General features: G+C 51.2%; 1 protein-coding gene across 1 annotated transcript in view; it reads right to left on the reverse strand.

Moving 5' to 3' along the window:
- The window catches only part of Vwf (von Willebrand factor), a 167,817-nt gene extending 156,778 nt beyond the window's left edge, over positions 1-11,039 (reverse strand). The window contains exons 1-3 of the mRNA XM_045139643.1: positions 10,797-11,039; positions 8,857-8,911; positions 5,815-5,979 (exon numbers count right to left, since the gene is read on the reverse strand). Coding sequence (XP_044995578.1) covers positions 5,815-5,979; positions 8,857-8,911 — 220 coding nt within the window. The 5' untranslated portion in view covers positions 10,797-11,039. The remainder of the gene's footprint in view (positions 1-5,814; positions 5,980-8,856; positions 8,912-10,796) is intronic.
- Positions 11,040-11,877: the final 838 nt, after the last annotated feature.

Genomic DNA, 11,877 nt, shown 5'->3' on the forward strand with positions numbered 1-11,877 from the left:
GTAGGGTCCCTCTGAAACAAAGGAGCCTCCCTCCTGGAAACAGAAGAGCCTGTGGGTCTCTCCTTCTTGCAGGCTCTCCCTCCCTCCCTCCCTCCCTCTGGGACTCAGACAAGGTGGCTGGAGAGAAGGTGGCTGGGAACAAGTCAGCCCCGAGAGTGTGGATGGGGGTGGGCAGGGAGGCCACAGCCATACAGCTCTGAATCTGGATGTGAAATCACCCCACAAATGATTGCGTGCCACGGGGGACAAGGCTGAGCTGGAAGCCCAAAGGTCACTGGCACTGGAAGGCTGGGAAGGTGTTAACCTACGCAGGTTCTCACAGGTACTGGAGGAGGCAGACACTTTCTTTTTTATTTATTTAGTTGAGAGCAACAGACAGAGAGAGAAAGAGGCAGAGAGCGAGAATGGGCGCAAATGAACTCCAGACGCGTGCGCCCCCTTGTGCATCTGGCTAACGTGGGACCTGGGGAACCGAGCCTCGAACCGGGGTCCTTAGGCTTCACAGGCAAGCGCTTAACCGCTAAGCCACCTCTCCAGCCGGGCAGACACATTCTTTGTTGGTGTAGTCACTAATACTCCTCACCTATGCTGAGGTAAGCAACCCTAGAGAAACTCAGCGGGACACACACGCGCACACACACACACACACACACACAAAGGTGGACTACTTGAGGAGAAGAGGAGGACATGAAAAGGTAATGCAGGGGCTGAGAAGACGGCTCAGTGGTTAAAGGCGCTTGTTTGCAAAGCCTGATGCCCAGGTTCGATTCCCTAGAACCCTCATAAAGCCAGAATCACAAGGTGGCACGGGTATCCAGAGCCTGTTTGTTCAAGAGGCCCTGGTGTGCCCATTCCTTCCTTCTCCCTCTCTCACTCTCATATAAATATTTTTTTCAAGAAAAGAGAGGAAATGCCTGGACTAGAGGGAGACCCTAAGTCAAAAAAAAAAAAAAAAAAAAGAAGAAGAAGAAGAAGAAATGCAGAGGTGAATGTGATTAAAATATATTATATTTGATGTAGAAAATTGTCAAAAAATAAACTAGTGGGGCCGCAGAGATGCTTCGGCAGTTAAAGTACTTGCCTGCAGAACCTAACAACCAGGGTTTTATTACCCAGACAGATGCACAAAGTGTCACATGTGTCTAGAGGTCGTTTGCAGCAGCTGGAGGCCCTGATGTACCCATTCTCTTTCTCTTTCCCTTTCTCCCTCTCTCTGCTTACAAATAAATAGAAATATTTAAAAAAATAAACTAGTGGGCTAGTGAGATGGTTTAGCGGTTAAGCGCTTGCCTGTGAAGCCTAAGGACCCCGGTTCGAGGCTCCATTCCCCAGAACCCACGTTAGCCAGATGCACAAGGGGGCACATGCATCTGGAGTTCGTTTGCAGCGGCTGGAGACCCTGGCGTGCCCGTTCTGTCTCCCTCTCTCTCTCTCTCTTTCTCTCTCTCTGTCTGCCTCTTTCTGTCTCTCTCTATCACTCTCAAATAAATAATAAAAATAAACTAGTATGTGTGTGTGTGTGTGTGTGTGTGTGTGTGTGTGTGTGTGTGCGTGCGTGTGTTGGGCATATAAAGATAGAGCAGCCCCAAATGCAGTGGCAAAGAGCATGAAACAAGAGGGACCCCCAGCAACGTTGAAGAGCCCGGGAGCCCCCACCCTGCGCATATGAAAAGCAAGGGCCCGCACAGCCTGGAAGAGGAGAGAAGAACTGAAAAGAAAAAAAAATGTTTTAAAGCGAAAAACAGAATAAAAGTGTATGGGCCCAGGCATGTTGGCACATGTTTGTAATCTCAGTACCTAGGCTGAGGCAGGAGAACCACAAGTTCACAGTCAACTTGGGCTATAGGCAAAACTATAAGTGATGGCTTAGTGGTTAAGGCGCTTGCCTGAGAAGCCTAAGGAGCCAGGTTGCCCATTCATTCTCTCTCTCTCTTTCTCTCCCTCCCTCCCTCTCTCTGTCTCTAGTAAATAAATAAAAATAAATTTAAAAAAACTATCTCAATAAGAGTAAATTGCCCTAAAATCACTAGACTTAATGTTCATACTCATATATTAATGCTACTCTCACTTCTGGTTAGAGAAGCTTCTCTTTTCAGTTGGCAATGACCACTGTAATGACCCAAAATGCAACATAGTGCTGAGAAGAAGGGACGGAGGAGCGTCCAGCACTGAAACATCTCACACCCTCCAATTCTCAGGGCTCATTGCGGAAGAGGTGGTGGAAAGAATGTAAGAGCCAAAGGAAGGGTACCACTCCCTACATACAACTGTCCGGACAGAAATTGGCCTCAATATCCAGGACCTCGCAGTGCCTAGCGATACCCACACAAGACCCTCATAATAGGAGAAAAAGATGATGACATCAAATTAAAAGAGAGACTCATGGAGAGAGGGAGGGGACATAACGGAGAGCAGAGAGCCCTTCATCATGGAATATTTGTTCTCAGAGGCCCAGAAGAGACCAGTATTAGAAAGTCCAAGGGAGGCTGGGCATGGGGGTGCATGCCTTTAATCCTAGCACTCAGGAGGTAGGAGGATGGCCAAGATGTCGAGGCCAGGCCTTGTGAATTCCAGGTCAGCCTCGGCTAGAGCGACACCCTACTCACCCCCTTCAAAACGAGAGTCCCGGGGGCGCCCAGGAGAGCATCCTCAGAATGAGCTGGTGGATGGAGGCGGGTGGGGGGAGGGCAGTTAGAAGTGGCTGCCTGGGCTGTTTGCCCACTGCTGGAATTTGGGATTCTGAAGTGGATGGTTTGGGTTATACCAGCAGCATCAAATTCCCATCCAGAGACAAAACCTGGAAGCCTTGGAACAGTGGGGAGAGTGTCACTGTGACCTTCAGCGAGGACGGAATTGTGTGGAACCCCAGTAGCTCCTGACCCTGCAAGGTAAGGAAGTTTCAGGAGCAGCCGGACCACACCCGCAGCAGGAGGGCCCGGGGAGTTTTGGAAGCGCGAGCTAGATCAACCAACAACTGGGAAGACGCGATAGCAGCGAGAAGGATCTGGGGAGTTCATCCAAACAAGTGGTCCTTAAGCTTTCTTACCCAGAAATTGCAGTAAAAACAATTTTCTTGGGCTGGAGAGATGGCTTAGTGGTTAAGGCGCATGCTGAAAAGCCTAAGGACCCAGGTTCAATTCTCCGGGTCCCACATAAGCCAGATGCACATGGTGGTGAACACATCTGGAGTTCGTTTGCAGTGGCTAGAGGCCCTAGCATACCCATTCTCACTCTCTCTCTCTCTCTCTCTCTAATAAATAAAAATAAATAAATATTAAAAGAAAACAATTTTCTTCATGAACCAATACAAAGATACACATACACACACACACACACACACACACACACACACACACACACACAACAGTCCCCTTTCTACCCTTACCATGTGCCGTTATCTTTAAATGTCTGGGTGTTTTTCCCGTTCTACTTAACCTTCACAGGGCTAGTGATGGCCCACGGCTAGTGACTCAGTTTGAACGCCACTGACTACACTAACTCTATTTTCTCCTTCTCTTTTGACAGACTCATTATGTGGGCCAGGCTGGCCTTGAACTCAGAATCCTCAAACTCTTAAGTACTGCGTTTACAGGCATGGACCACCAGGCCCAGGTAGATTGACTCCACTTTGCGAATTGCAGAAATGAGGCCCAAGCCGGGCATGGCGGCGGCAAACGCCTTTAATCCCAGCACTCGGGAGGTGGATGTAGGAGGGTCGCCCTGAGTTCGAGGCCACCTTGAGATTCCAGGTCAGCCTGGACTAGAGTGAAACCCTACCTTGAAACACTAAAAATAAATAAATAAATAAAAGAGGACCAAATTCACAATAGGGTTTCACCAGTTTAGCACGGTTGGCATTTGAAGCAGGGTGCTTTGTTGTGGGCCCACCCTGAACACAGTAGGGTAATTAGCAGCATCCTAATTAGCATATCTGCTAGAGCCATGTGGTACTGCCCCCTAGTCCTGACCCTCCAAATGTCCTCTGTGGGGCCACTGTGAGAACAACGGGTTTGCACCGGACCCTTAGAGCAGAGCCCCACGCAGGTGTCCCAAGTCCAGATGTCCTTCTGCAACTCAGAGCTTCCCAACAGGATTCAACCAACCACGAAGACAGGGGGTCTCTTTTCCCTTCCTTGCTGCAGAGACCGTGTAGTCTTTAGGGGGGAAAGCGTTTGGAAGTGGCCACTGACTCTCCAGCCGAGTGCCCACCCCAGGGGACAGACAGGCTCTCTCCAGGCTCCACCTGACCTTGTTATGCCCAGTTCTTGGCGCCCCCAGTGACCACCAAGGAGAACCAGACCCACATGCAAAGGCAAGGAGCTTTATTTCAGGCTTAAGCTCAGACTCTTGACCTCACCAATGCAGTGGCTCCGTGCTGGGTTTTTATAGGGATTTGGACAAAGAAGTAGGGGGCGGCACATGATTGGTCGGTTTAAACAGTAACTGTACTTGTATTCTTTTGATTGGCTGGGGCAGAGAGGCAGAAGGGACAAGTCTTGGGCAGGCCTGGACATGTTTTGGGGGTGACTCAGGTCCTCTGCCTAAGCGGGAATCTGAAACTCAGGCCCAGCCGGGGCAGCGCCTTAATGAAGCCTGTCATGGCGCCAGTCTGGCTTCGGGGTCTTTCGACCTCAGGCTCGGTGCACAAGGCCGAGTGGACAGCCAGCTGCTGGACCCGCATGTCGCTCACTTGATCTGCCTTCCTGGCTGATGCTTCTCCTGCTGGGCCAGTGTCTGTGGGGCCGGTGATCCTGCATCCAAGCTCAGAAGAGCAGGCATCTATCTGCGCTGACCCTCATTCTGCTCACTGGGAAACTGAAGTGCAGAGCCAGGGAGTGACTGAACACACTTCTGATTTTTTTGGGGTTTTTTTTGAATTATTTATTTATTTATTTGAGAGAGACAGACAGAGAAAGAATGGGCGCTCCAGGGCCTCCAGCCACTGCAGATGAACTCCAGACTCGTGCGCCCCCTTGTGCATCTGGCTAACGTGGATCCTGGGGAATCGAGCCTCGAACCGGGGTCCTTAGGCTTCGCAGGCAAGCGCCTTAACCGCTAAGCCATCTCTCTAGCCCCTCAACAGATTTCTGAATATAGCGCTCCCTGGGCTGGTTTGGGAGCCAGATCCTGCAGCCATGGCTTAGAAAAAAAAAAAAAAAGCAGGACTCTCTCTGGTCTCTTTGCTGACTGGGGGCAGACATGCAGCCTTGGCCTGGGACCCTGACCGGGAAAGGCCTCCTCTTGGCCCCAGGTGGGCCTTCACGTACAGACACAAACACTTTTACCCAGGATGTGGACAAGATCCAAGCAAACACCCGGTCAGGAATGGGAATTCTTTGCGATTTAGAATCGAGGAAACAGGATGACATTGAAGAACATCGGCGCACGAGGCCAAGGTGACCCCAGGTCTATAACCCGACACCGAGGTTCCAAGGCCCGGCTCTGAACACCACTCTAGCCCTCCCGCAGGACCTTCCCATCCTGACACCCGTCTTCTCGCCGCTAATGCCATCGACGAAAAATAACATCCGGTCTTTCTGGTACTTCATCAAGATTTTCAGAGAACGTGAAACAAACGAAGAGTAAAATGCTTTTGATCTTGGTTTCAGGCCAACGGCCACCAAAGTAGCACCGATGCCACCACGCCAGACCCTCCAAGGAAGCGGGTGTCTCGGGAAAACCACTGGCCTCCACATTCTCAGCAGCAACCTCTGGGTTTCAGGCGTGTCATGAGAACTCGAACCCGCCCCTCGTACAACAGAGCCAAGTATGGCTGTGGTCTCCGAAATCCTGCCCCAAGTGCCCAGCACTCACCGAGAATGGAGAAGGAGCGTTTCTGACAGTCCCCAGCTAGGAGGTAACTACAGTCTCCTGCAAAGCTGTACATGGTGCCATCAAAGGTGTTGATGAAGGCTTCCCCGAACAGGCTACACCGGCCCGTGGAGGGCCTGCCCGGAGTCTTTTCCGCGCAGGGGGTCCCTGATGGAACAGGCCACAGGTGAACACAGTGAGACCACCAGCCCAAGGCCCCCCTGGCCTCGTACAACAGAGGCCTCATCTGGCAGCAAGTCAGCCCTGGGGAAATACTCTCCATCTTCAGCAAGGTCCACGCTGCCTCTGAGTACCATGGCCCCCAGACTTGTGGCAATTGCAAAGAAACAAAGTGGCAGGAAATAAATTCATTTCACTGCACTTACTACAATCCCTTATGAAGGAACAGAAGCGGGCGCAAAATTAGAACAGTCTGCGACTCAGCAACAACCACAGCTGACAGTCCAGGCTTTGGGGTTTTTTGGGTTTTTTTTTTTTGTTTTGTTTTTGCTGTTGTTTTACTTCAAGGCAGATATCACAGTTGTGGATTATTATTATTATTATTTTGTGTGTGTGTGTGTGTGTGTGTGTGTGTGTGTGTGTGTGTGTGTGATGCATGCACATGTGCGTGCAGCTGTGCACACCTGATACATGGCCTGTATAAAGGCCAGAGGACATCGGGTGTCCTCCTTTAGATACACTAACTTAAGATCTTGGTTAGTCTCTCGGGCTGCAGTGATGGCTTAGCCTAAGGACCCAGGTTCAATTCCCCAGTACCCGAGTAAGTCAGATGCACAAGGTGGTACATGCAACTAGAGTTCACTTGCAGTGGCTAGAGGCCCTGGCATGCCCTTCTCTGTCTCTGTCTCTCTCTGTCTCATAAACAAACAAAAATACTTTTTAAAAAAGACAGTCTCGCCAGGCGTGGTGGCGCACGCCTTTAATCCCAGCACTCGGGAGGCAGAGGTGGGAGGATTGTGAGTTCGACGCCACCCTGAGACTCCATAGTGAATTCCAGGTCAGCCTGGGTGACAGTGAGACCCTACCTCGAAAAACCAAAAAAAAAAAAAAAGACAGTCTCTCAGTGAACCTGGAGTTGCCATTTTTCTGTCAGACTGGCTGACCAGCAAGGCCCCAACACACCTCAGGCCTCTGCTCCCCACAGTCTTGGGGTCACAGGTCACAGGCACAGGTGGCTGTGTCCAGCTGTTTGCATGGGCACTGAGGAATAGAACTTAGGGTGAGCCAGGCCTTCTCAGAGCTTCTTGCCTGTGCAGCCAGTGCACCCCCTCAGCCCCAGCTGTGGATTCTTTGCTGCTGCTATTGTTTCGAGGTAAGGTTTCGTTCTAGCCCAGGCTGACCTGGAATTCACTATGTAGTCTCAGGGTGACCTGGAACTCGTGGCGATCCTCCTACCTCTGCCTCCTGAGTGCTGCGATTAAAGGCGCACACTGCTACTCCCAGCTAGATTTCTTTTTTATATAAATGAACATCCATTTTCCATAGGCAGTAACTCCTGGGTGTTTCTCAAGCAGTGTGAAGCATACGTGCTCCTCAAATGTAACTCCAGCGACTGCATTATATTCAAAATCTACATGTATGAAACAGGGCCTCATGTTGTTGGGTCCTTAGCATTTTGCTCAAAGTTTCTAACATCGAAAGTCGACTGTATAAATCTGTTGGCGTATCTCGAGAGATTCGACTTGACACGTATCGGACTGTGTACTGTCCTGTGTTGTGAAGTGCTGACTGCTCTCCACACTGTTCATTCTCTCACTGATTGTGTGTGTGCGCATGCGTGCGGGTGTGTGCGTACATGACACACGTGACGGGAAGTCGCCAAGAACATGACACATGGCCGCTGCTCTGGACTAACCTGCGTAGATATTGTGTAGCTGTGTCTATGTTGTATAGGTACTGTATGGATACCGTGTAGATACTGTGCAGACACTGTGTGCTGTTGAGAGACTGTGTATTAGATACGGTGAAGATACTGTACAGCTATTATAGGCATGATGTAAAGATACCGTGTAGATATTGTGCAGACACTGTGTACTGTTGAGATACTGTGTATTACATACTGTGAAGATACTATGTAGCTATTACATGCATGATGTAAAGATACTGTGTAGATATTGTGCAGATACTGTGTACTGTTGAGATACTGTGTATTACATACTGTGAAGATACTGTGTAGCTATTACATGCATGATGTAAAGATACTGTGTAGATATTGTGCAGACACTGTGTACTGTTTAGATACTGTGTATTACATACTGTGAAGATACTGTGTAGCTATTACATGCATGATGTAAAGATACTGTGTAGATATTGTGCAGATACTGTGTACTGTTTAGATACTGTGTATTAGATACTGTGAAGATACTGTGTAGCTATTACATGCATGATGTAAAGATACTGTGTAGATATTGTGCAGATACTGTGTACTGTTGAGATACTGTGTATTAGATACTGTGAAGATACTGTGTAGCTATTACATGCATGATGTAGATATTGCCATCCTGAGGGTTCTAAATGAAGATGGTCCAAGGTCCATGGGCTCTACTGCCATTCCCAGCTTGGAGCCTCGGTGAGGAAGGAAGGGCAGAAGTGAGCTCTGGAGTGGACCGAGGGCTTGAAACCCAGAACTACCCCTCTGCTTGCGGCTCTGTGTGACTTTGGTGCTCTCATGTCTTGCCTCTGGCCCACAGGCTATTCATCTGGACTGAGGGCAACTCAGCTAGGGGACGAGATGAAAAGGAGCAAGCTCTCTGAGCCGTGAACTGCTTCCTGCCCATCCTGGGCACCAAGCACACAGGGCACTTCCGCACCACCCTGCTTCTTTGGACCTTCAGTCTGGGGGCTGCCGAGGCAGGGCGCTCTGGAGAGCCTGCACCGGAAACAACCAACCGCTCTGCAAGTCTTGAGCCTAACACAGGGCGAGGCACACACCTGAGCTCCAGACACACTTTCCGATTACCAGAAAGGGGGTGACCCAAATGGCCCGGGGACAGGAGTTAGGCAAGGAAGTGTTTCGATACCTACCTGGCCAGGTGAAGGCTACAGCAAGCAGCAGACTCACAAGCCTGGAGGGATTCATCTGCAGAGAAGCAAAAGACACGAGCTGGTCTCACCGCCCACACCTATGGCTTCTGGGACATCCACTGTCAGGGCATAAAGTTGAGGAGAGCTGAGCGTGGTGGTGCACGCCTTTAATCCCAGCACTCAGGAGGCAGAGATAGGAGCATGGCTATGAGTTTGAAGTCAACCTGAGAATTCTAAGTCAACTTGGGCTAGAGTGAGATCCTACCTCAAAAAAATGGGGGGGGGGGCTTTTGCCGGGCGTGCTGGAGCACATCTTTAATCCTAGCACTCGGGAGGCAGAGGTAGGAAGATTGCCATGAGTTCAAGGCCACCTTGAGACTCCATAGTAAATTCCAGGTCAGCCTGGGCTAGAGTGAAACCCTACCTCTAAAAACCAGAAGAAAAAAAAAAGAGCGGGGGCGCTGGAGAGATGGCTTAGAGGTTAAGGTGCTTGTCTGTGAAGCCCAAGGACCCGGGTTTGATTCCCCAATACCCACGTAAAGCTGGATGCACAAGATGGAACACGCATCTGGAGTTTGTTTTCAGTGGCTAGAGGCCCTGGCATGCCCATTCTCTCTCTCTCTAATAAATAAATAATTTTTTTTTTTTAAAGTTGAGAAGGAACATTTTGATAAAGCAAGACAATGACGGATCGTCCCTGCCTCCCATTCTTTCTTTGAACATGGGCCGCTAATGCCCAAAATGATGTTGGCCAGTGCCAGGCCTAAGAGTAGCAATCCCAGAGCATCACACACCCCTGGTCACCTTCCCCGGGGGAACAGTCCCAGGGCCAAAGCAGGGGAGGTAAGGGCTGCCCCAAGGATATTTGGTGTGTCACCACTGCACACCTCTGTAACAGCTGGAGCAGCATGCGACACCCCCAAGCCCTGCACACTTTGCAGCCACCATGAGGGAGAAGGAACTGGCGGTACTTTGTGGCTAGGGCTAGCGTAGGTCCCCCGGGGCCTGGAGGAGACGCAGACGCCACCACTCGCTGCTTTCTGGACACCCGCCCCGAACCCTGACTCTCTAGAATAGGGTCTGTCTCTCCCACCTCCCTCCCCCGCATCAGAGCACGCTCACAGACGTTTGCTGAACTGACCTGACAAAGGGCCAGGGACCCAACAGCCCTGGTCCAGGGCAACTTTGCCTACAAGGTGCCACCGCTGAGAGACAGCCAGTCGTGGCTGGCACAACACACTTCGAGACCCTAGGAGTTCCTGGAACAGGTCACGGGAAGTGCAAAAGGTACAACCCGAGGGTTGGAGAGATGGCTTAGAGGTTAAGCGCTTGCCTGTGAAACCTTAGGACCCCGGTTCGAGGCTCGGTTCCCCAGGACCCACGTTAGCCAGATGCACAAGGGGGCGCACGCGTCTGGAGTTCGTTTGCAGAGGCTAGAAGCCCTGGCGCGCCCATTCTCTCTCTCTCTCTCTGCCTCTTTTTCTCTCTATCTGTTGCTCTCAAATAAAGAAATAAAAATAAACACATTTTTTTTTAAACAAAAGGTACAACCTGAGGCTCACGGGGGTGACTTCCGACTCGCTGCCCCTTCCAGACAAAGAGGGGCAAGCCCAATATACTGTGAATCTTCAGACAGAACGCTTCGTTACTGGGTATGGCCAGAGCTTGGTCTGGAAGCAGGTCCCTCTCCCCTTCCTCCCAGCACACAGGGGCATCTGTGCCCCAAGAGATGAAGGCAGAACTCCTTCCGGTCTCATCTGCCCGCTGTGCTTGCAAGTGGCAAAGCCTTCCGCAGGAAGAAAGGCCTCAGCAGCCAGAGGAGAAAGGGTATGAAAGGGCATATGCCTGCTCTCCAAACAAAACCCTCCTGTTCCAGGCGTAGGAACTCCAGCGAACGCCTCCAGGGCAAGGCTCAGACAGCTCTCCTTCCAAGAACATACCTTCCCCCTGGAAATGGCTCTGGATCTCCAAGGTCCCTTGGGAAAGTCGGCCACCACCGATCAGTGGCAGAGCCGCCCTTAGGCCATGCTCCCCAGCAGCTGCGGTGTGGATCGGCTGCGGCTCTGGGCCGCCTCGCTGTGAAGTATTGGCCCAGGCGCTATGAGTCCTCAGAGCCAGGGAGCGAAAGCCCAGGTTGGGACGTTCACCAGCTGCCCGCTCTGCCCCTCCGCTCTGCCCCTCCGCAGTAGCCACAACAGGGCACTGGCCTCCTCTTAATGACCAACAGGAAACAATGGCAGGAAACGCTATCAGAAGTACTTCCCAGCTGATAAGAGCTTGGAAGGAGACCTGGAAGCCGCCCTAATGAGCTGCCTTGCTCTCTAAACACCCCCACGGCCCAGCTTGGACCCTGGGGTCCCCCAAGTGCCCCTACACCCACCAGACCAGGAACACTGGTTCCCCGTGGCAGCCTGGACCTGGACCTGCAGGACCTAGAAGGGCCCAGGCAAATCTAGGGCAGGGAAGGATCCAGATTGTGTCAACACAGCCTCTGGATCCAGCTTCTAGGGCTGAACTCCAGGGAATTTTGAGAAACAGCTCCAACTGAGCCCACCCAGGGGCAAGGTGAGGGGCAAGAGTGCATGAACACTTCCTGTCTGCCCCAGGTATGACCCACCCAGCCCTTGACCTCATGAAAACAGCCTGCTGAACCTGGCCTGTGTTTAGAGGAGGGTCCTGGCCATAGGTCCAGGCCTTTCCTTAGTAAAGTAATGGAGAGGAAGAGAAGGTTTGATTCTAATACTCTTCTCAAAGATAGATGTGAGCCTGGCGTGGTGGTGCACGCCTTTATTCCCAGCACTCGGGAGGCAGGGGGAGGCGGATCGCCACAAGTTCAAGGCCACCCTGAGAATACAGAGTGAATTCCAGGACAACCTGGGCTAGAATGAGACCCTACCTCAAAAAACCAAAGGGAAAAAGTAAAAGATCTTTCTTCTTTCTTCCTCCCTGTTCTCCTCATCCCTCTCCTCTACAGATGGACCCCAGGCCTTGTGCCCGTTAGGCAAGTGCTGTACCATGGAG

Source organism: Jaculus jaculus, chromosome 23 (genome assembly GCF_020740685.1).
Source record: "Jaculus jaculus isolate mJacJac1 chromosome 23, mJacJac1.mat.Y.cur, whole genome shotgun sequence".
In the NCBI taxonomy this organism is placed as follows: domain Eukaryota; kingdom Metazoa; phylum Chordata; class Mammalia; order Rodentia; family Dipodidae; genus Jaculus; species Jaculus jaculus.